Source organism: Rhinoraja longicauda, chromosome 9 (genome assembly GCF_053455715.1).
Source record: "Rhinoraja longicauda isolate Sanriku21f chromosome 9, sRhiLon1.1, whole genome shotgun sequence".
Lineage (NCBI taxonomy): Eukaryota > Metazoa > Chordata > Chondrichthyes > Rajiformes > Arhynchobatidae > Rhinoraja > Rhinoraja longicauda.
Genome location: NC_135961.1, coordinates 3729263 through 3754529, shown reverse-complemented (window position 1 = coordinate 3754529; position 25267 = coordinate 3729263). Strand labels below are relative to the sequence as shown.

Here is a 25267-nt window from a genome sequence, read left to right as displayed (position 1 = left end):
ATGCACTTTGGTAGAAGGAATAAAGGTGAGGTTTCAGAAATCGTGGGTGCAAAGGGACTTGGCAGTACTAGTGCGGGATTTCCTAAAGGTTAATTTGCAGGTTGAGTGGTAAGTGGTAAAGGAGGCAAATACAATGTTGGCAGTTATTTCAAGGGGATCAGAATTTAAACGCAAAGATGTAATGACAAGGCATTATCATAAGATTATACGATCATAAGTGGTAAGAACAGAATCATGGCTGATCTATCTCTCCCTCCTAACCCCATTCTCCTGCTTTCTCCCCATACCCTATGGTACCTGAGCTAATCCCAAATTTATCTATCTCTGCCTTAAATATATCCACTGACTTGGCCTTCACAGCCACTGTGGCAAAGAATTTCACAGATTCACAACCCTCTGACTAAAGACATTCTTTCGTAAAAGAACGTCCTTTAATTCCGAGGCTATGACCGCTAGTCCTAGACTCTCCCACTAGTGGATCTTATAGAAACTTACAAAATTCTTAAGGGGTTGGACAGGCTAGATGCTGGAAGATTGTTCCCGTTATTGGGGAAGTCCAGAACAAGGGGTCACAGTTTAAGGATAAGTGGGAAGTCTTTTAGGACCGAGATGAGAACGTTTTTTTCACACAGAGAGTGGTGAATCTATGGAATTCTTTGCCACAGAAGGTAGTTGAGGCCAGTTCATTGGCTATATTTAAGAGGGAGTTAGATGTGGCCCTTGTGGCTAAAGGGATCAGGGGGTATGGAGAGAAGCCAGGTACGGGATACTGAGTTGGATGATCAGCCATGATCATATTGAATGGCGGTGTAGGCTCGAAGGGCCGAATGGCCTACTCCTGCACCTATTTTCTATGTTTCTATGTTTCTATGGAAACATCCTCTTCACATCCACTCTATCCAAGACGGGAACTTGCTAAAGTAGGTGGGAGAAGGTTGTTTGCAGGCGATGGAACATCTAGCAAGTGGGATGCTTTTAAAAATGCGATGACAAGAGTTCAGGGCATCCATATTCTGGTTAGGGTGAAGGGCAAGGCAGGCAGGTGTAAGGAAGCTAGGATGACAAGGGGAATGGAGGCTCTGGTCAGTAAAAAGGAGGAGGCATGGGACAGCTGGAATAGGGGTGTATAGGATTATGAGGGAATAGATTGGGGTGAATGAACAGAGTCTTTTACCCAGAGTTGGGAAATCATGAAGACATAGATTTAAGGAGAGAGAAGAAAGATTTGATGGGAACCTGAGGGACAAGTTTTTCACACAAAGGGTAGTGGGTATATGGAATGAGCTGCTAGAGGAGATAGTTGATAGGAGGTACTTTAATGACTTTTAAAAGACATTTGGACAGGTACATGGATAGGAAAGGTTTAGAGGGATATGGGCCAAATGTGGGAAGGTGGTACTAGCATAGATGGGTCTTCTTAGTTGACATGGAACAGTTGAGCTGAAGGACCTGTTTCTGTGCTCTATAACTCTATGACTGCAGGGCATCCATGAATGCTCAATGGATACTCCAAAATCCGATGTGATCTGATGTATATAGAGGGGTGTAGGAAATTCTGATGTGATCTGATGTGTATAGAGGGGTGTAGGAAATTGTCAAGTTTGATCCCTGATGATGAAATGGTTGAACTCAAAAATATATATATAATTAGGATCTTGGACCTGTAAAAAAGCAAGCTCTTTCTCCTTCCACCATTCGGTATTGAAATCTGTCAGAAAAATTAATGTTTATTTTTGTTGGTGGAAAACAGGATAAGATTTATTTGCAATACCAAGGCAGAAGCAGGAGAAACAGTCCTATGTTTCCATGCATAACTGCAATCTTGTAATAAATTCCAACTTTAAATGAAGAATAAAGAAAGATGGAAAGATGCTCATCAAAGAACATGGTATCTGAAATCTATTATTAAAAAGATTTAATAGGAATCTGAGGGGTAACTTTTTCACACAAAGGGTGGTGGGTGTGTGGAACAAGCTGCCAGATGAGGTAGTTGAGGCAGGGATTATCCCAATGTTCAAGGAACAGTTAGACAGGTACATGGATAGGACAGGTTTGGAGGGATATGGGCCAAATGCGGGCAGGTGGGACTAGAGCAGCTGGGACATTGTTGGCCAGTGTGGGCAAGTTGGGCCGAAGGGCCTGTTTCCACGCTGTATCACTCTATGACCCTGAAAATATTTTCACAAAAGGCTACAATCTTTCATACTTCTATTTTGTTTTTCAAACCGGAGTTACTAAGAACACATATGGCTATCAATTAATTTATGAAAGGGGTCAGATTTTGCAATAGTCAAGTGGGCTCTTTGAATTTAAAGGTATAATTCAGTCCCAAAGTCATCATTCTTCATTCTATTGATTGCAAGCTAATCTTCTCGACCATGTTGAGTTGTGAAGTGTGATTGAAATGAGAAAAATAGGCAGAATCCATGGCTTACTTCTTTGGTCTTCCTCCTGTGTAAAACTTACAGACTTTATTATGAGATCTTGGTGAATTTACAGAAAAGATTTGGACTCTTGCAAGTAGGTTTAATTCAATGTGTTTCAATTATTAAAGTGACATGTATTTCAAGTTTGATCAAAATGTTATTGATTTTGCTCAGATGATCTGATCTCATAATATGCATTTTCTCTGCAATACCATTTGTGGTCTAAAACATTTTATATTTACAGGATCATGTAATAATTTTCAGCCTGAAGGTTACATTACCTTTTTTTAATATGCCCAAATATTTACATCCAAAATCTCCAGTAAGTTTACTCTGAAACGGTATAATACATTTGATTTGAAAATACTAATAGAAGTACGAAAATAATATATTTTTTGTGTCAGGGGTTATGGGGAGAAGGCAGGAGAATGGGGTGAAGAGGGAAAGATAGATCAGAAGATAGACACAAAATGCTGGAGTAACTCAGCGGGACAGGCAGCATCTCTGGATAGAAGAAATAGGTGATGTTTCGGGTCAAGACCCTTCTTTAGATCAGCCATGATTGAATGGCGGAGTAGACTTGATGGACCGAATGGCCTAACTCTGCACCTATCACTTAAGAACATATGAACTTATATTTACACTCAAGTAGTAAAATGATATCCCTTCATTTGCTCTCATATAATTCATCATGAATCCAATAATTTTCTATTGAGTAATTGGAGTCGTCTTATTGTTCCAAACCCTCCCATTTATAAAGGCATACAGCGCCAAAGACCCAGGTTCGATACTGACTACAGGTGCCGTCTGTACGTATGGGGTTTGAATGTTCTCCCCGTGACCGCGTGGGTTTTCCACGAGATCTTCGGTTTCCATCTACACTCCAAAGACGTACAGGTTTGCAGGTTAATTGGCTTGGTATAAATGTAACATTGTCCCCAGTGCGTGCATAGGATAGTGTAAATGTGCGGGGATCGCTGGTCGGAACGGACTTGGTAGGCCGAGGGGCCTGTTTCAATGCTGTATCACTAAACATGAAGCTCACAGGGTAAACAGTATCCATACAGTAGTGATAAATACAATAATAAATACACCAACAAGTACAGAACGGTTCTTTGGTGTAGTGCAAAATCTAAGGAGTACAAAAGAGTACTAACGTACAACAATGGAATAACCGAACAAAGTAGAGTTAAGAGCATGAGCATGTGGCAGCATCACCGGGAATGTTATCAGGAGTGGAATAGCAGAGGGGAAGAGGCTGTTCTTAAAGGGCCTGTCCCACTTAAGCGATTTTTTTGGCGACTGCCGGCGACTGTCAAAGTCGTAGCAGATCGCCGAACTTTTCTTTTACCCGACGACAATGAGCATGACAATGCCGAGTCAGGTCGAGATTACAGCGTCTTCTGAAACATCGCGAAAATTCCCACGCTGTCAATGCTTCTCCGGCGTCCTGAATTTAGCTGAAATCACCGCCAAGTCTGTAAGTACTTGAGAGTTTTGAACTATAACACCTTGTCTGGGTTACTTAAAAACCAAGCTTCACTGTAACAAGGCACAAACTGGATTTACTTCCAGTTTACTAATAGCTGTATTAAAAAAATTTTTTTTTTAAGTGGTTCAGTGGATTTTTGTGAAAAGTGTGTGGGCATTCTTTGAAAATGTAAGGGAGATGCATATCTGTTTTCTGGGTTGCGTATCTGGGTTGGGAGCCCATTTTAAATGTAATGGCTGTTGGCCATAAACATCGCGAAAATTCCTACACTTACCTGACCGTCAAACTGTCGCCTCCAATCTACCTGTCAAATGTCCTGACGGTAAATAAATTGGTTAAACACAAGCATTTTATGGTATTTTGAAATGACTTCACTCATTTTAATATTACGTGCTTCTAAATGCATCTTAAGAGAACCTAGCAAACCTGGGGACAGCATGCGACAGCGCCCGCAATAAGCAATGATACCTGGCGACAAGCCAGCTGTCGCCGAGAAATTTCAAACCGGTTGATTTCTCGGCGACGCGCCGAGATCCACTACGATCTTTGGAAGACCCCTCACGATCATGCCCGCGACACCCCGGCGAACTGTCGGCGACAGCCTAGTCACTGGCAGTCGCCTTAAAATCGCCTAAGTGGGACAGGCCCTTAAGTCTGGATATTCGAGCTGTCAAACTCCTGTCAAACTCTCTCCCAGAAGTTAGAAGAAAGAAAAGGGAATGGCCAGAGTGAAAGGCATCCTTGATAATACTTCCAGACTTCCTTGTGCAACACACTGTGAAGATGGACTGGATGTAAGGAAGTGACGAGCCTATGATGGGCTGCACTCTCAGCAGATTCAGGCATTCAAGAGCAGAGCAGTTGCCATAGCAGGCTGAGATGCATTCTTTCAGAAAGCTTCCTGTACCACATCTGGCGAGAATTGGTATTGATATTAGTTTATTATTGGCACATGTACCAAGAGACAATGACAAGCTTAGTTTACACGCTATCAGGTCAAATCATACTGTACATGAGTACAATTAAACCATACACAAATTCAAAAGTGGGTACAAGGAGAAAAATCCCAGATGCAGAATACAGAGTTATAGCATTACAGTGACAGAGAAAAAGTACACAGTTTGCCATGAGGTGGGTTGGAAGATCGGGACGACACCCTAGAATATGGGGCAGAATATGGGGCACTCTGTTCATATTCTGATAGCAGTGTGGAAGAAGCTGTTCCTGAATCTGGTGGTACATTTCTTCGAGCTTCTGTGTGGGAGTGGGAAGAAGATGCTTACGCTTCCGGACAAGTGAGCAGGGGAGAGACCGTGATCAAAAAGGCGATTCTCCCAGGATGAGGTTTGTCCCATTGGTCTCCGGTGTGCAGTTGCCTATAAAGTCCTCAAATGTGGAATACTTGACTGCAATGGCGCAGCGGTGGAGCCGCTGCCTTACACTGCCAGAGACCCGGGTTTGATCATGACTGCGGGTGCTGTCTGTACGATGTTTGTACGTTCTCCCCGCGACTGTGGTCGCTGTACGTATGGAATTTGTACTTTCTCCCTGTGACTGCATGGGTTTTCTCTGGGAGCTTCAGTTTCCTCCCACATTCCAAAGATGTACAGGTTTGCAGGTAAATTGGCTTCTGTAAATTGTCCCTAGTGTGTGGGATAGAGCTAGTGTTGGTTGGTGCAGATTGGGTGGACCGAAGGGCCTGTTTCAACACTCTACCTCTGAAACTAAAACCAAAGAGCCGGTGACCATAGTTCCTCATGGACATGCTGAATCTTCTCAAGAAATTAAATATGCTGATGAGCTTTCTTGATCATCGCATCAGTGTGAAGGGACCAGGTTAAGCTGCTGGTAATAGACACAGAGTGCTGGAGTCACTCAGCGGGTCAGGCAGCATCTCTGGAGAAAAAGGAAGGGTGGCATTTCGGATCGGGACCCTTCTTCAGACTGAAAAGGGGAAGGAACATGTGGATGCTGCTGCAAGTAAAAAATTCTCATTTAAATACTCTTGTCTTGACTCTTGAAGCTGTTGACTATCTCTACAGCAGCTCAGATGATGACTTCCTTAGGTCAACAACCAACTCTTTTGTCTTGTCAATATTAAGAGGTAGGTTATTATCCTGACACCATGATGCTAGGTTCCCCATCTCATTGAAACATAGAAAATAGGTGCAGGAGTAGGCCATTCGGCCCTTCGAGCCTGCACCGCCATTCAATATGATCATGGCTGATCATCCAACTCAGTATCCCGTACCTGCCTTCTCTCCATACCCCCTGATCCCTTTAGCCACAAGGGCCACATCTAACTCCCTCTTAAATATAGCCAATGAACTGGCCTCAACTACCTTCTGTGGCAGAGAATTCCACAGATTCACCACTCTGTGTGAAAAAAAACGTTCTCATCTCGGTCCTAAAAGATTTCCCCCTTATCCTTAAACTGTGACCCCTTGTTCTGGACTTCCCCAACATCGGGAACAATCTTCCTGCATCTAGCCTGTCGAACCCCTTAAGAATTTTGTAAGTTTCTATAAGATCCCCCCTCAATCTTCTAAATTCCAGCGAGTACAAGCCGAGTCTATCCAGTCTTTCTTCATATGAAAGTCCTGCCATCCCAGGAATCAATCTGGTGAACCTTCTCTGTACTCCCTCTATGGCAAGAATGTCTTTCCTCACATTAGGAGACCAAAACTGTACGCAATACTCCAGGTGTGGTCTCACCAATGCCCTGTACAACTGCAGCAGAACCTCCCTGCTCCTATACTCAAATCCCCTCGCTATGAATGCCAACATACCATTCGCTTTCTTCACTGCCTGCTGCACCTGCATGCCTACTTTCAATGACTGGTGTACCACGACACCCAGGTCTCGTTGCATCTCCCCTTCTCCTAATCGGCCACCATTCAGATAATCTCATTCCTCTTTTGTCTGATCATTGGTGTAGATCTGGCCAAGAAACAGTGATATCCTCGGCGAACCTAAAGATGGAGTTGATGTTGTATTTGGCCACAGTCATAAGCAAATGAGGAGTAGAACAAGGAACTGAGCACACAACCCTGAAGAACACCAGTGTCGAGGATGAGGGTGGAGAAAACGTTATGACAAATGCTAACCAACGGATGTCTGCTGGTCAAGACGTCCATAAGCCAATTGTAGCTGGAGGCGACAAATCCAAGATCAAAAAGTGTAGGAATGAGGCTACTTGGTAATATGGCATTGAAGGTTGAGCCATCGTCAATGTATAACATCCTGATGTATTGTGAAGGTGAGGGACTGAATGTAGTGCAAGAGAGATTATGGGCGGCATGGTAGCGCAGCGGTAGAGTTGCTGCTTTACAGCGAATGCAGCGCCGGAGACTCAGGTTCGATCCTGACTACGGGTGCTGCACTGTAAGGAGTTTGTATGTTCTCCCCGTGACCTGCGTGGGTTTTCTCCGAGATCTTCGGTTTCCTCCCACACTCCAAAGACGTACAGGTTTGTAGGTTAATTGGCTGGGTAAATGTTTTTAAAAAATTGTCCCTAGTGGGTGTAGGATAGTGTTAATGTGTGGGGATCGCTGGGCGGCACGGACTTGGTGGGCCGAAAATGCCTGTTTCCGGCTGTATATATATGATGATGATGATGATGATGTCCTCTGCTGACCTATTCTTCCTATATGCAAGTTGTAAGGAATCTAGATTGTTCAGAAAACTGGGACAGATGTGGGCCATTAGCCGTTTTTCAAAGCACTTCATTATAATGTGATACTGTGCAGTAGTCATTGAGGCAGGTCTTTTTTTGGTGTGGGGGGGGGGGGGGGAGGGGGATGAGAATGATGAAGGTTTGCTTGAAGCAGAGGGGGAACAGAAGACCTTTAAAGTGAGATATTGGGCCAGTTGATTGGAGCATGATTTTAAAAAACATGAGCCCCCCCCTCCCGATTTCTGTAACCTCTTTGAAGACCTTTAGTTGTCGCAAATCTCTGTGGTCCTCCAAAATACTTTGCCATGTCACACTGACCCGCAATTGTTGCTTATGGTCCACTATCAGCACAGGAGCACCTCAAGGCTGTGTGCTGAGCCCCCTGCTCTACTCACTCCATACCCATGACTGCGTAGCCATATGCAGTTCCAACGGCATTTTAAATTTGCCAACTATACTATCATTATTGGAAAAATAATGCGAATGACAAGTCAGTGTGTTGGAAATCTGATGCTAGTTCCACTTGCTCTTGTTTGGCCCATATCCCTCTAAACCTGGTCACCACTGTTCAGTCCATCACAGACACTGACCACACCAATAAAGGGATTTATAGGAGGCACTGCCTCAAAAACGCAACCAATATCAAAGACCCACAACACCCGACCTGCTCTCATTTCACTACTATCATTGGTCTCCAAATCATGACCACAGGGTTCAAGTATAGCTCCGTCTCAACAACTATCAGGCTCTTAAACACTACATAACACTAAACTCAAAGACTCTGGGGGGATTTTTGGACTAGTATTGTGGCTATTAATGTATTACTATTTTTTATTATGTATAATCTGTGTGTATTGCCTTTACAGGCCTGACATGCTATATATAGTAAGCAAGAATTGCATTCTTTTGTTGTTGGTACTTATGATAATTAAACACTCTTGAGTATTGACTATTTATGGCTTTAGAATTCCTTCTGTAAATATTGATCTCCTTCTACCCATCTGTAAATCTTTAAAAACCTATTTCTTTGACTAAATTTGCTGCCCACTGTCCCTTTATGAAATTTTGCTGACGACAATGTGTGAAACCCCTTAGGATATTTCACCATGTTAAAGATACTGTAGAAATATTGAAAACAATATTCCAGATATGTGATACAAATTTATGAATGTGATATCCAGTTATATAGAGGGTTTTTTACTATAAAAGATACATTGCTTTATTTTTCTTTTGCACGGTTTTTGCAATATCAGCGGCTGGTGCAAGTAATTTGTTGTTAAAAATTATTATTTTCAAAAAATACATCAATTTATAAAATCTGCTAATACATTTGAGTATTTGGAAAGTCAACAAATTGTATGTAGCACATGACACGCAGGGTGCCTCGTTCCACTTCATTTTAGCATATGCTGAACAAAAGGCATTTTTGTACTGTTTTAAATAATTTAATAACAATTCAACTTCCAAGTTACCTTCATAAACAGACTTCCTTTAAGTACAGACGTTTTCTCAAACTATCTCTTTAAATGTCTATCAGAGAGGGGCTGGAGACGTTGATGCCAGGTTACGATTGTAAATAATGTATGATTAAAAATGGTTGTAGCTTCAAATTGCATTGAAATTGCCGTTTTTAAAAAACATGCTATTTAAGAAAAATACATTTGTTGAAGATCTCTTTAAAGGAACATAGTGCCATAGCAATCAGTTTTGCTTCCGCGCTACAACATGAAGTGCACAACAAACCATAATGTGGATGTTTGAAGAAATTAGTTTCCTCCCTCCGAAAAAAAATCTGCTCGTCTAGTTATTTATTCACTTCTGTTTAAATTGCGTTTGAAAATTGCATGGCCTATCGTCTTATTTTAAAATGTTGTATATTAAAGTGTTCTGGGCACATTGATTAGCAATGAAATGTCTTTCCTTTGCCCCCCTTGCCTCTTTTGATCGAACATCAGATCAACCAGGATTTGCAACTAACCTTCCAGGCACAACTGAACCGAACTGACGCTGGGAGACATAAAGATCAAAAAGACTTCTCCAACCACTTTATTTTTACACAAAACGTAGCTGAATCACCATTATAAACTTCCAGTTTATTTCCAATGGGGGCTTATTTTGCAAACGTCGAAATTATTTGATTGCAAATTGAGCAAAAGGAGAACAAAAGGGACGTATCTTTTACCCAAGGCTGACGTCAGTTTGATTTTTACTGACAACTATTGATGCGTGTGAAGCAATTGCAAGCAACTCCCTTCCATTAGGTAAATGAAAATGACTACTAGGATCTGGCTGAAAACTTCTGAAATTGCCTACAGTGTCAGCGCCAACTAATTGGAAATAAACAGCGTTAAACATTTTTGGATTAAAAAGAACGATTTAAAAAAAATTGTTCTCAATGTAAAAAGACCTCCAGAGGGAGTGCAGAGGAACAGCAAATAGGCACTGAGCAGAGCAGAGAATGCTTCAACCTAGGAATGTTGTTCATTACACTGAAGGAAAGGACACATTAGAGAAAATAGTCCCTGCTCTTTTTGCAGGATTTTTCCTAATCCTCTTTCTCAGGCCCGAGTTGCCACATCAGTCTGGGATGGGTGGTTTTAAGGTGAATATTTTTTTGCTTGCAGAGTTTTGATTTGGACGCTGGCTGATGTGTAAAAGTTAATAGCGTAAGGATCCAGTGATCCTGTGATTATGTCTACCTCTGAGGCGAGAGAGAAATAGATTGAACCCGGGGCAGGGAGGGAGCAAAGAACTGGAGTGGAGCATTCTGGCACACGCAATGTAAAAGGAAAGTGAGAGACAAAATTAACGAAAGAAACACACACAAAATCTAGTGTCTCTAAACAGCATTTAATAACAACGCGTGCAACAAGTATTGGAATGAGTAGAAATGTATCTGACATTTAAAAACTGATAAGGGGTAAGCAGATAATTCAATTTTACTATTGAATAATGTACGTTAATCATTAAACGGATGTTTTCGAATTTGGAAACCAAGTTTTAAAGTTGTTATGGTTAATAATCATGCACGTTTGACTTGATTGTTGGCCGAAGCTTTTGCATTCAGTGTTGAAAAATATTTTTCACAAACAAATAAATTGAAAATAAATAAATATATATATATATATAATGGGAGGAATTAGAAACAAAAACGAACGAAAAATAATTGATATGGTTATTCCAGACAATGGAACAAATATTTTTCAAAAATATGAAAAATCCAATGAGTTCTGATTGATAATTATATAATTATCTGATTGATAATTATAAGTACACGGTCTGTACTAATTTAACAGTAGAATTTTAATGTTTTGGTTGAAATAGGAATGATTTAGTTGATTTAGGAATTAAGTGTTAATTAATTAACATGATTTAGTTGAAATAGGAATCAGCATTCTGTGAGTTAATGAAAGCTGGGGGTGATGTTTTTAAAGGTTAATAAGTTTAAAGTGCACGTTGCATGGTGAATGAGGGAAGTACGCTCCAGCCCGTGTTTTCTGAGTTGATGTGCAATAATAAGACGAATGGATAATAGTTGTTGGGAGTCCTCATGCCATGCTGGGCCAGAGAGGCTCAGCTAGACATGTATTTACCCATATCCGGGTTAGAGAGGGAAGGAAAGTTTGATTTTTAAAACAGAATTCGGAGAAAGTTTGCTATCTGTCTAACTAAAAAAAGAGGAAGAGGAAAACAGAATGTAATATATTATAATAATCACCCTACATGCAACAAAAGAGAGCTTGAGCCTTCCCCTCTTCTACTCCCCTCCCCTCCCTCTCCTCCCCTCCTCTTGCTTTCAATCTGGAGGAGGTTTCTCTCCTTCCCCCCCCTTTTTAATAATATTTAATGATCGGGTGTAAAAGGAAAAGAAGCAGACGTGTGTGTGTCTCTCTCTCCCTCCCTCCCTCCTAATCCTCTCTCTCTCTCTCTCACTCTCACACACACACACACAGAGATGATCATGGCCGCTCAAGTAGCAGCAGCTCCGGCCAACAGTAACGGTGGCGGCGGCGGCAGCAACAGCAGCAGCCCTGGCAGCCACGACCACGACACCACCATCACCACCATCACCACCATCAACAGCAACAGCAAGCCGGCGGCTCCCACTCCCACTCCGGCTGCTGGGGGAGATTGCAGCGGCGGCGGCGGCGGCTTCAACCTCAACAGCGTTGATCATCATCACCACCATCCCCGTCACCACCACCACCATCAACACCACCATCACCAACACCACCATCACCAACACCACCTCCAGCAGCAGCAGCAGCAGCAGCAGCAACAGCAACAGCACGGCGAGCTCAACATGGCCAACTCCTCAGCGGGCCCGGCGAGCACCACCACCACCACCACCAACAACAACAACAACAACGGTGGCGGTGGTGGTGGTGGTGGTGGTAGTGGTGGCGCAGCTGGGGGCTCGGGGTCCAACCCCAACCCCAACCCCAACCCCAACAACGCGAACCCCGAGCCGGCGCACAAAGAGCCCGCCTCGGCCTCGCCTTCCTCCTCCTCCTCCGCCTCCTCCTCCTCCTCCTCCTCCTCGGCCGCCAGCGAGGCGGGGATAATCCCCAATCACAGAGTGAAGGCGAGCGGCGCCGACTTGCTGCTCGCCCCCCATCATCACCAAGGTGGTGGAGGAGGAGACGGCGGCGGCGCGGACACTCAACATGGAGGCGGCAAAGACAACAGCAGCAGCCTGTTAGCCGCCGACAGCAAGGCCGACGACGAGCTGCTCAAAATGGGCGACCAGAGGTACGAGGCGGCGGCGGCGGCGGCGGCGGCGGGACCGGGACCCAGCAGCCAGACGGGCGTCGCCGACTACACTTACTACCGAGCGGCGGGAGGAGGAGGAGGAGGAGCGGGAGGAGCAGGCCCAGGCCCCGGGCCCGGCCCTTACTTCGATCAACATGGCGGACAACAAAGCCCCGGGCTCGGCGTTCACCCTGTCCCCGCCACTAACCTGGAGCTGAGCGCCAGCCCGCTGCACAACTCGCACGACGGCTACTCCAACAACTACAACCACTACTCGGGCTACCGGCCGCCCTACGGCAGCCCCGGCTACGGCATGATCAGCTCGCCCAGGGCCAACAGTATGGGCGGCGGCGGCGGCGGCGGCGGCAGCGGCAGCGGGCATCACCACCACCACCATCACTCGGGCAAGCCGCAGCAACAGCACCAGCAACAGCACCAGCAGCAGCAGCAGCAGCAGCAGCAGCCACAGCAACCCTTGGCCGGGGCCTTCCAGCGCTACTCGGGCCAGAGCCAACACTCCGGGGCAACGCCGACCCTCAACCAGCTCCTCACCTCCCCCAGCCCCGTCAGGGGATACGGCTTCTCGGACTACAGCAACCCCGGCGCCTCGCAGGCCTCTCTCAAAGCGGGCGACATGGGCTCCCAGTACGGAGTAGGCAGCGGCCAAGCCTGGGGTGGAGGTGGTGTTGGAGGAGGAGGTGGTGGTGGTGGTGGAGGAGGAACGTCAACTGGACAAGCCCGCAGCCATCCGGCTATGAGCCCCGGTAGCACAGCTCAGGCTCTGGGCAGGGCGCAGGTAAACTCGGCCTTCTTGCCTTACTTGGTGTGTGTGTGTGTGTGTGTGAATGAATGTCGGGTGTTGATAGAGGACATACATGGGTAGAGCTGCTAGTGAGGGACATGGGTAGAGCTGCTAGTGAGGGACGTGGGAAGAGCTGCTAGTGAGGGACATGGGAAGAGCTGCTAGTGAGGGACATGGATAGAGCTGCTAGTGAGGGACATGGATAGAGCTGCTAGTGAGGGACATGGATAGAGCTGCTAGTGAGGGACATGGATAGAGCTGCTAGTGAGGGACATGGATAGAGCTGCTAGTGAGGGACATGGGAAGAGCTGCTAGTGAGGGACATGGATAGAGCTGCTAGTGAGGGACATGGATAGAGCTGCTAGTGAGGGACATGGGAAGAGCTGCTAGTGAGGGACATGGGAAGAGCTGCTAGTGAGGGACATGGGAAGAGCTGCTAGTGAGGGACATGGGAAGAGCTGCTAGTGAGGGACATGGGAAGAGCTGCTAGTGAGGGACATGGGAAGAGCTGCTAGTGAGGGACATGGGAAGAGCTGCTAGTTAGGGACATGGGAAGAGCTGCTAGTGAGGGACATGGATAGAGCTGCTAGTGAGGGACATGGATAGAGCTGCTAGTGAGGGACATGGATAGAGCTGCTAGTTAGGGACATGGGAAGAGCTGCTAGTGAGGGACATGGATAGAGCTGCTAGTGAGGGACGTGGATAGAGCTGCTAGTGAGGGACGTGGGAAGAGCTGCTAGTGAGGGACATGGGAAGAGCTGCTAGTGAGGGACATGGGAAGAGCTGCTAGTGAGGGACATGGGAAGAGCTGCTAGTTAGGGACATGGGAAGAGCTGCTAGTTAGGGACATGGGAAGAGCTGCTAGTTAGGGACATGGGACGAGCTGCTCGTGAGGGACAAGGAGGGCCCCTCGCTCTTCACCGGGTAGTTATAACCACCCTGCCCCACGTTTTTTAATGCAACCTCATCCGATGTTAATCGTGAGCTGGCGGAGTGCATCCCCCGTCCTTGCATCTACTTAAATTAAACCATTTAATTTTTCTCTTATTATTTCAAACAGCTGTCTTTTTGTGTGTGTGTGTGTGTGTTGCTGACCCCACCCTTTTCCCTGTGTGTGTCTGACTGTGTGCGGTATTTTCTGCCCTCCAGACTGATTCTGGTTCGCGATGTGTGAAAACTGGCAGCTTCATTCAGTTTTCGCACTCGAGTCTCTTCACAACTTATTTTGCAAGGTTTGCAATTTGAATTGTGGAGGTAAAAGGCCTGGAATCGAGTCTCCAGACAGCTGCCTCCGAGTTGACATCTAATCTGATTGGCTCTCACGCTCACCACTGGGCATTTATCAGTGCTGATGTAAATACAAGTTGTTCAGTGTTACAACCACTAATCCACATCCAGCACCTTCCCCTCTCCCCATTGCAAATTCACCAGCGATCCACACATTAAATAAATAAATCCATGTATATTTTCACATTGTTAAACTGTTCTAATTTACTTGAATCTAGGTCAAATAAGCCTAATAACCACTGATATCCTATGAAGAACAGGTTTTGAAACATACGGAACAATCTATGGATGTTACATAAAATTACTATCCACACACCACTTGGATATTTGAAGACACGATTAAAATTTAAAAAAAACACCTGCATTTTTGATATATATTTTTAAAGGAATGGTACTATTTTCAATTATAGCAGTAAACCTTATTCTTAAATTTAACTAGCTGTGATCAGAAATTGTAATTACCAGACCAAAAAATAATTTGTTTAAAAATAAAGCTGTTGAAAAAATATTTATAACTTCCCGCAATAAACAACAGCTTGTGCAAATTTAGTAAAATCAAGTGTTAATTATAAACATTAGTAATTTTATGTAACAGCCATAGATTGTTCCGTATGTTTCAAAACCTGTTCTTCATAATCAAAGGATATCAGTGGTTATTAGGCTTATTTTACCTAGATTTAAGTAAATTAGAACAGTTTAACAATGTGAAAATATACATGGATTTATTTATTTAATACCAATACAGACATTTTGTACCAGTTCCATCCAAATATTATGGTATAAATATTGTGTGTTGCATGTAGACATTTATCTATTGCAGGTATGATTATAAATTTAGTTTTTTATTCCAAATCTATCACAGCAGTGTCGTGTGCAATTAGTTTTCATTTGTTTCGTATTTTCTTCGATATTTTCTAACTACCTGTTTTCTCAATTGTGCTGATTGAACCCAAACAGACATGAGTGTTAAAATTAATTCCTGCTGCATATTGTTTAGAATAGTTTGTAACATATGTGAGTTCAATCTACAATGAAAAGAAGCTGAAAATCATTGAGCATTCAGTAGTTTGTGATAACTTCCTCAATAATCGATAGATTTGCAAACATTGATGGATTTTAGTTTTTTAAAGTATAATGTTTGAGGCAGGTATTAAAGAATTCTATTGCCTGTAGTACCATTCCCAACATGGGCCCTTAATAGAAAGGAGACAAATGGATTTTAAAATATTTTTAAGTTCAAAATTGTTCTCCAAAAGTGTTTTTTTCCAGTGTTCAACATCAAGCTGTCAATCAAGTAGTTTTGTGGTTGACAGAATTCTTGTAGTGGAGTGATGTACCTGCCATTGCACATGTATGTGAAAGATGAGTTTTAAAACTTGAAACATTTTTCTCCAAATATACATGTGGTAAAATGTAATTCTGATTTTTTGTTTTTTGCATGGGGGAGGGACTTTTTCACAAATCAAATCGGTGATGCTAAATCGTGCTTTCTGCTGTGATTCACTTAAGAGAACATTTAAAAGTACAGCACCTTAACTGATTTTTTTTTTTGTCCAGTGAACTAGGTAGCAAGGGAGAATCTATTTACAGGATATGTTGGGAGTTGGGTCATTTCTAATCAGTTACATAACAAAGGTTGCAAGTTTGTTGCTTTTCAGTTTGTTCAGAGACAACTGGAATAACATGTCCCTAGTTCAGGGGCTCTAATTTAAGACAAAAAATGTGTCATTATCACAATACCAATTGAAACAGACATTTCAAAGTATTTAAAGAAATTGCTTCATAACTGGTATCTGAAATAACATTAAATTTTGGTGTGCGTTTAAGGAGGAATATTTTAACAATATTGGCTTGCCTCATGAGTAATAACTATATCTATAATAATACTAGGTATATTATCTGGGAAATTGATATCAAGTGTAAATTTCTCACCTGAATTGGATAAGATATTGAATTTAGTTTCTGGAATATAACAATTAGATCCAAGTCTTGTCATATTCTGCTGTCTCTTGTGACACCACACAAACATTTTTGAAGGCCTTTCTAATTTCTTCTTTGTATTCTATCAGTTTTTATATCCTGAAACACATTTGGGGAAAACTGGAAATCTTTGTAGTCTTCTTCCATAGTTGGCCACTAGGAGGTGTGTGAGAAAGGCGTAGGATGACGGACCTTTTGGTTAGGCTGTTCAGATTCTAGTCTTTATGCCCATGGAGGTATAATTAAGATTGTGTGTGTGTGTGGGGTGGGGATTTTGGGGCACGTGAAGCATCAATTGTGGTACATAATTCTATGATGGATCGGAATTCCAACAGGCTGAGCCATTGTGGCTGACGTCACCCATTCCTTCTCTCCTGAGATGCTGCCTGGCCTGCTGAGTTACTCCAGCATTTTGTGAATAAATACCTTCGATTTGTTCCAGCATCTGCAGTTATTTTCTTATACTACCTGTAACTAGGTGCGAGCAAAACGTCTGTGTTTTTCACACATTTTATAAGAGCAGGAAATATTCAATAGGTCAGATGGCAACTATGGAGTAAGAAACAGTCAATGTTTCAGGGCGATTCATGATTAAATGTGTTTTAAGCTACCGAGAAAGATCAAAAAGCTGAAGGTGGTAGAAGTAGAGCTCTTATTGAGACACAAGAAACTGCAGCTGGTGGAATCTTCTAAAATTCTTCATACCCAACGTGGGTAGCATACAATCCAACAGTATGAATAATGAATTCTTGAATTTTAATTTATCCCCCTTTCACTTTCCCGTGTGCACCCCACTCCCCCCGAGCACTCTGACTTCTCCCACCTGTCCCCTTTCACCTACATCCCTTGCTCTGGCTTTGTATTTTACTCCTCTTCCCTCTATCTGATACGCTTTTGTCTCCTTTTTCCCCTCTAAGCTTTGTCACTTACTCCACTCATCTGCCATTCAAGTCCCCGGTCCACCTATCACTCGCCAGGCATTGTGCCACCCCTACGCCCCCTCTACAATCAGTCTGAAGAAGAGTCCCGACTCTCCGTAAATGCTGCCTGACTCGCTGTGTTCTTTCACCACTCTGCGGTGATTTCTTATGTTGAACTGTGAAATCAGTGAGCTGGAAGAGGATGAGGCTGAGGCATCTGCGACCTCATTCGGGATCAGAAGGGACAATACAAGGGAGTGATAGGGCTCGAGGTAAACTAACGAGAAGGAAGATTGAGAGCAGTTTTAAGATTTAAGAATTGTTTATGTTTGTGATCATTGACACCTGAAATAAAGAGAAAACTATTTTGTGAAATTTCCATTGGCGATGTGGAGCTTTAAGACACTCTTGAAGAAATTTTAGGCTTTTGCAGATGGTGTGGTCAAATCTACTAAAGTGACATTATGGTTGCAAGTCCTCAGTGTTTCAAGATTGAACTTCACACCCAGGGGTCTCACTGAAGAATGGAGAATGTAGAAACTAGATTACTTTATCATAAGAGCAGCTCTATCGGATCAATCTGTCCTTGTTCTTTCTATTGCTTAATGAGCTGTCTGTGATGGTGATCAGAGAGAAAATGGCCTTTTAGTTTAGCAAGGAAAATGGTTAGCTTTCAAATGATCATTATCTGCTAAACTTTAAGCATTTGGAAGCAATCAAAAGATTACATCCCAGCTTGTCATGAGACAATAAATTTTGGGCACTGTCACTGCCCTGTGCTGATTTTGTAATACTAGCTGCCAATTTAATGGTGGAGGGGAAAAAAGAATCTTGCACTAATTCTTGCCACAAGTTAATTGGACAAGGTTCTGGAATATTTTTCAATTTACTGAGGTGGCACTGTGATATAAAGGGGTTATTTATTGCTCAGTTGTCTGGCTCATGGAGGTGGGTTGGCTAGCTCATAGAGGTGCCTTGCCTGAGTGTTCATTGAGACAAAGCAAAACTACACCTGTTTCCTTGTATGTAGAGCAAGGATTAAAAAGTAGTTTTCAATAGAGCACTATCATTCATTTTATCCTTCTGACATTCTTGCTATAAGAATGATCTTGCGCAAGTTTGGTCAGGCTAAAAGAACACCAATAAATTGTGAGAACAGTAAGCATGAGCTGCTCAACATGCGTTTTAGTTTAATGATCTGGTTCAAAATGATGTTACTGGTACATGTGTTTTCCTATTTCCCGAAATGTTTTAATATTTTATTCCTTTTTAATAGGTCTGGTTGCTCAGGCTATGTGGATGTTGCAACACTGGACAACTGCTTTCTTAAAGCTAGTGTGTATTTCTGCCCCTTGTTTCTCCTTGACCAAAGTAAAATACTTTAAAGAGAGTATTAGATTCACATATTAACATGTCTTAACTTCTCAAGGTTGTATAGATTCTTTTTGTTGTAGGAAATAATCCTCACCTGATGGCCCATTTGACAATATAATTCCACCTTGGGATTTGACTTGTGTTGATCGAGATAATTACTGCTTCTATTCTTTGGTCTGTTGATTTTTGCGAAGTTGAACTTTGTCAGAAATTTGGGCAGTGCTGTCGACACCATTTGCTTCAACTGGTGGTGTGCTAATAGACATGCCTGAATTGTATTCAGGTATCGCTTCTAGGTGAAGTAATAATAGATATAAATTAGGGCGATTATGAGGCTCCTATGGTGAACTGAACATTTACTACTTGAATATATTAAATGTGGGGATAGTTATTTGAAAACATGAGAATAGTTGCTTGTAAGGGAATGTAACTTGTAAACTGGAGCCTTTTAAAAGCATGGAAAGCAAATGAAATTTTCTTAGTCAGGTACCTTGTTAATGAAATCATTAACTTATAAATGGTGGCCTTTAATGGAGAAAACAGTATTTGTATTACTGTGCCAATACGATTGTTTAATTCCCCAAAATATTTCTGGTACCTAGATGGTTATGAAATGGGACTTTGCCACCAGCCTCTGAAGTTGCTTTGATTTCATACAGCTGAAAAATGTGAGAGGTGTTGCTGATTCTGATTGGTTCAACTCATTTGTTTTCCTCACTTAAGAAAGAAAACACAGCTAAAAATAAGGGTAAAACATTTGCCAGGGAAGAATATTTCACACAACATTTGATGTTCATAGTGAGGTTTTAGTCTATTGGAAGATAAGGGCATTTGTAACATATCCATCCCTAAATGACGAGCTAGTGTCTTAAATCACTGTAGTCTGTGATTTAAGAATACTTGCGCTATGTTTTGTGAATACTATGTTTGGGTAAGGGATTCCAGAATTTTGAGTGATATGAGGAACACTAATTCATTTCTAAGTCATTGTGGTAGATAATTTGGTAGGGCATTGGGTTAGTTCTTTCATGCACCTGCTACCTGTGTCTTAAGTGTCTAGCCTCTTAAGTGATTGCAGATTTGGGTAAAACCATCATAAAACCTTGACATGTTTCTGCAATATATATTGTTGATGGTACATTATATTAACTATAATTGCAGCTGCTGGATGCAATTTGTTTTATGGTGATGAATGAGGTGATCTCCAAGAGGGTACTTTGTCCTGAGTTGCCTTGAGTTTATTAAGCAAATGGAATTGCATTTAATTGGGCGAGTGGAGAGAATTGTGACCTTCCTGATGTGTTTTTGGTAGAAAGCTTTGGGGGAGGCAGGAAGTGCTTTGCTGGCCATTATACCCCGACTCTGACAAGAACTTGTTGCTGCGAAAAGTCCTGAAGAAAGAGCTGACGGCCAGGGCTACAGTGTGAGCTGCAACAACAGCCATGTCAACTGATGAAGAAGGGCTTGCTGGTGCAGGCCAGTGGCATTGGCGCGTAGCTTTAAGGCGAAAATGACATAGATTGGTTAGAGTTACAGTCTCTCACTTTGTAGTCTGGTTTTTCCCAGAACAGCTATGCCTCATAACACCAGGGCGAGGATGGGTATCTATGTCCACAACCTTTGCTTCATCCAGTATGCTCAGCAATATCTTTGTAACATGCAATAGATTGGCTGAAGGCTGGCTTCTGTCATGATGGGGATTGCAGGGGGAGGGTCAAATAGACTATCCATTCAGCTTTGTAGGAAAATAATTGCAGATGCTGGTACGAATCGAAGGTATCACAAAATGCTGGAGTAACTCGGCAGGTCAGGCAGCATCTAGGAGAAAGGGAATGGGTCTTGACCCAAATGTCACCCATTCCCTCTCTCCTAGATGCTGCCTGACCTGCTGAGTTACTCCAGCATTTTGTGATACCATCCATTCAACTTTGTTGACTGCAGATGATTGGAGATGCTTCAGACAATTCTTTACCATTTAAATATTGGACCCCCATCATTAGCAAATGTTGAAGTTGAAATGACGTCTCTTTTAAATATTTACTGTGATTCGTGACTGCAAATGGCAGCAGATGAAGTTTTATCCATTGGTTGACAAGATACATTCTGCCGTGCCATACAGCTTCCAGTATTAGTGCATGTGTTAGAGCTGCAGCAGCTCCTCATTTTCTTTTCGGATACTCATATGAATTGATCGCTCTGACATACTGTCATGGGCAGGTGCAAATTAACCTCGCTGCTCTTAAATGCTGTGATGAAAATTGAAGGATAAGGTGCAGATTTTTTTTCCTTTGTGGTGATTCCTACATCAACTGCCTTGGGTTAAATCTGGATACTGTATTCTAAATTTGACCGATTTAGTCAGTGCTATGGTTTCGTTCTTGACAATTGACAGAGAAGTCCCCCCACTCAGTATATTATGTGCCTTTATTGCTCTTTGCTTCTTCTGTTTGTTCTTCAGCATGAAGGAATACTAAGTCATCATTTAAGGGAACAGCAAGAGGTTAATCTGCCTGTTTAATCTACTGCCGTAAGGCTACTTTGTACAAACCGAGGATTCCTATATCTTCCCTGTCATTTGTCCTGAGTGTGGGATGCAAGGTGAAAATGCTTTGGTTGGCTTAACCAGGTGCTTAATTAAATGCTAATCTTAATTTGGACAGGTACATGGATAGGAAAAGTTTAGAGGGATATGGCCAATCACAGGCAGGTGAGACTGGTGTAGATGGGGTATCTTGGTCGGCATGGGCAGGTTGGGCTGAAGAGCATGTTTCCATGCTGTGTGACTATATTAATGAGGACTTTATTGGCCACGTATGTTTGTTGGACCTTCTGGCACTGGATTGTTCACTTCTACTCATTTGTACTTTCTGCACGACGACTGAGTGAGTTTGTAATCCTTTTTCGAAAAGGAGTTCAAGATTCAGTGTGGGTATGAAATGGCAGTCCTGACTTGGGAAGGATATCAGATTTCATTCTGCAAAGGATAAAGGTGAACAGACATGTTTTAAAAAAAAATCTATCTGATAGTTTTGAACATCGACTTCTCCAACTTTAGATAGTTCTTCTGTCCCTCTCTTCCCCTCCTCCTTCCCAGATCTCCCTCTATCTTCCTGTCTCCACCTATATCCTTCCTTTGTCCCGCCCCCCTGACATCAGTCTGAAGAAGGGTCTCGACCCGAAACGCCACCCATTCCTTCTCTCCTGAGATGCTGCCTGACCTGCTAAGTTACTCCAGCATTTTGTGAATAAATACCTGATAGTTTTACGATCACTCTTTTTTCCCCCCACCTTTAATGAAATTTATATTTCCCAACTATCATCTGTATCAACGATTTGAATGAGAATATTTATCATCTCCATAAATGATTTGGATGGGAAAGTACAAGGCATGTTTAGTAATTTGCAGATGACACTAAAATAGGTGATATCATAGACATTCAAGAAGTTAACAACAATGACAGCGGAATCTTGATCAGCTGGGCAAGTGGGCCGAGCAATGGCAAATAGAGTTTAATTTGGGTGTTGCATTTTGTGAAGCCGAACTAGAGCAGGGCCCGCAAAGTGAGAAGTAGTGTCTCTGGGAGTCTTACAAACCAGAGGGATCCAGGAGCACATAGTTTCTTCAAAGTGAGTTCACAGATACATGGGGTGTTGAAGAAGGCATTTGGCATGTTGCCGTTCATCAGTCAGAGAAGGTGGGATGTTATGTTACAGTTGTACATAAGATTGGTGATGCCACACTTAGAGTATTGCATTTAGTATGGCCAGCCTGATATTGGAAAGATGCCATTACACTGGAAAGGGTGCAAAAAAGATTTACGAGGATGTTGCCAGGACTCGAGTGTCTGAGTTAGATTGGTCCGGCGAGTTCAGGAGGCTGAGGGGTGATCTTATAGTGGTGTATAAAACTCTGAGGGGGATTGAAAGGCTTAAATCAGAGTCCTTTTCCCAGTGTAGGTTAATCAAGAACTAGAGGGCATAGGTTTAAGGTGATAGGGGGGAAACTTAACATGGACAACTTTTTTCATGCAGAAGGTGTGGGTTTATGGAACAATCGGTCTGAGAGAGTAGTTGAGTAACTCAGTGGGTCAGACAGCTTATCTGGAGAACATGGATAGGTGATGTTTTGGGTCGGAACCCATCAGAGTTCAACGATGTTGTTTAACCCGCTGAGTTACTCAGAACTTTGTGTCTTTGGCTTTAAACCCATATCTGCAGTTCCTTGTATGTCCTAAAATTTGAAAAACATTTTGACAGGTACATGGATAGGAAACGTTTAGTGTGGAATGGGCTAAATGTGGGCAAATGGGACTAGTTGAGATGTGCCAACTTGGTCGGCATATTCGTGGTTTTCTGTGACTTGCTGTTGGGCATGGTTTGGAGTGTGTAGTTATAGAGTCAGAGTGATACAGAGTGGAAATAGGCCCTTCGGCCCAACTTGCCCACACCGGCCAACATGTTCCAGCTACACTGGTCCCACCTGCCCACATTTGGTCCATAATTTCCAAGTATGTCCAAGTCATTGGTTCAAGTCTCTCGAATATATACGCAGAAAATAATTCTGTTAATGGACATTAGATATAACTGGGCTGAAAAAAGAAAGTGGTAGAGGTCTAGGATCTCCAGCAGCAATCCTTTTCACCATTCTTTATAGCAGCCATCTATATTTCTTCTGCTTATATTACTTTGCTTGGCTGATTGATTGATTTAATTGAGATTAATTCTTTACGATTAATTGTTTACGACTTTGTATATAAAATGTAATGAGTAAATAAATAGGGATCTTTAATCTATTTCACATTTTATTTTTTTACTTCCAAAAAATTCAAATACCTTGCTTATTTGTGAATTGTTGAATGTGCTAAATTGGTTAATTATTGGATTGGATTTTTCAGGTGGAACTGGCAATTTCTCACTTAGTTTGCCACTAAGCTCAGGGGTTCTCTTGCACATACACAAAAATCCTGACCTACTGAGACCACTTTTTAATGCCTTTTCCAGATAGTGCACTGATATTGGACAATTTCCTTAACTTTGCATTTATATATATTGGGAATTGCTCATATATAGGGAATTTGCCAGAACAACTGGCACTATTTTAGCTCTGAAGGTAGCAGTCTCTTCATTTGCAGCTTCTTCTTATTGAGTCCACATCACAAGATTAGAAATTGTTCAGCCGGAGCTGAACACACTTCTCAGCATCTGCACACAATGGCTTCTTGTGCGTAGCGGTGGAAAGATTGGTGGAGATAGGGCTCTTTCCTCGACCTCCATTTGCAGCTGTCCTCTCCATTCCAGTGAGAGATCAAAGTGGCGGGCAAGATTTTGAGTTCATTTAAACGTTCAAGATTTGTTTTTTTTCCCCCTGGATGTTGGGCACCTTCAGAAGCAACTTGTTTTTATTTGGGTTGACAGTCAGAATATTTTGGTCTACTGTCAGTGTATTTTCTTGTGGGAAAGAATCTCTATTCCTCTTTCACTTGCCCCACCACCACCTTGACATGATGGCATGTATACACAAGGAACTGGGTTGCTATTTTGCAGTGTGATTCTGCAAAGGTAAAATCCATTCCGCCGCACAGATCAGCAGTAAATGCTGACAAAGTTATGAGCCGCCATGTTTGGAGGGTGTGCCATTGTGATTAATACCAATGGAATAATATTTCAATGGCATGTTTTGAAATGAATTCTATTGACGCTGTTTAATTTTTACTTTATACATTTAGAATGTGCAAATTGGGGCTTAAAATATAAATGTATCAGATGCAGGTTGAAAATATTTTGTCGTTTTCGGGACCTAAATTTCTGGCATTTCCTTTCTTTTTATTTTAGCTCTCTAATTGCCATTTTTACTTTTTAAATTTAGAATGTGCAGATTGGGGCTTAAAAATATAATTGTATCAGATACAGATGGAAAATATTTTTATCTCGTGTTTTCTAGGATTTAAATTTATGGCATTTCCTTGTCTTTAATTTTAGCTCTCTCTAATTGAAGATACTAAATCTTCCTTTGGTACCAGCAGGTGATGTTGCCTATTTATTATGTAACCTGAGTGGGCACTAATGGGCTATTCTGTCACGGAAAACAGCATTTTAGAAGGAATTAATTAATGATGATCAAGATACGATTGGATCACATTTGATCTTTTTTTAAGTTTGAGAAGGGGATGTAGGTTGGGTAAAATGTTCCTGTTGAGTTAATAGAATGGAGATTTTCAACTCAAGTTGCAAATACTTGAATCTTCAGATCAGTTTGAAGAAGGGTCTCGACCCGCTACGTCACCTATTCCTGTTCTCCAGTGATGCTGCCTGTCCTGCTGAGTTAGTCCAGCATTTTGTGCCTATCTTTAATACTTGAGCTAGGTTTTATTTCAAAGCAGTTGACTGCTTTGACAACTGCTTTAGCGAGTGACATATTAGATCTACCTGACATTATTGACATGAACTGGATTTAATATTAATTGAATTATGAATTTGTTTGTTATGTTGGTTACTGCTTGGTTCCACTTGTTATGGATAATTGAAGGTAGACACAAAATGCTGGAGTAACTCAGCGGG

At 42.3% G+C, this 25267-nt stretch overlaps 1 protein-coding gene across 4 annotated transcripts in view; it reads left to right on the top strand.

Moving 5' to 3' along the window:
- The first annotated feature begins 11512 nt into the window (after nucleotides 1-11512).
- arid1b (AT-rich interactive domain 1B) overlaps nucleotides 11513-25267 on the top strand; it is a 462315-nt gene continuing 448560 nt past the window's right edge. For 3 of the 4 annotated variants that reach the window (XM_078404704.1, XM_078404702.1, XM_078404701.1), the window contains exon 1: nucleotides 11521-13142. In XM_078404704.1, the coding sequence (XP_078260830.1) occupies nucleotides 11550-13142 (1593 nt within the window). In that variant the 5' untranslated portion in view covers nucleotides 11521-11549. Of the gene's footprint in view, nucleotides 13143-25267 lie in introns of all 4 variants that reach the window. The other variant, XM_078404705.1, reaches the window with a different exon arrangement.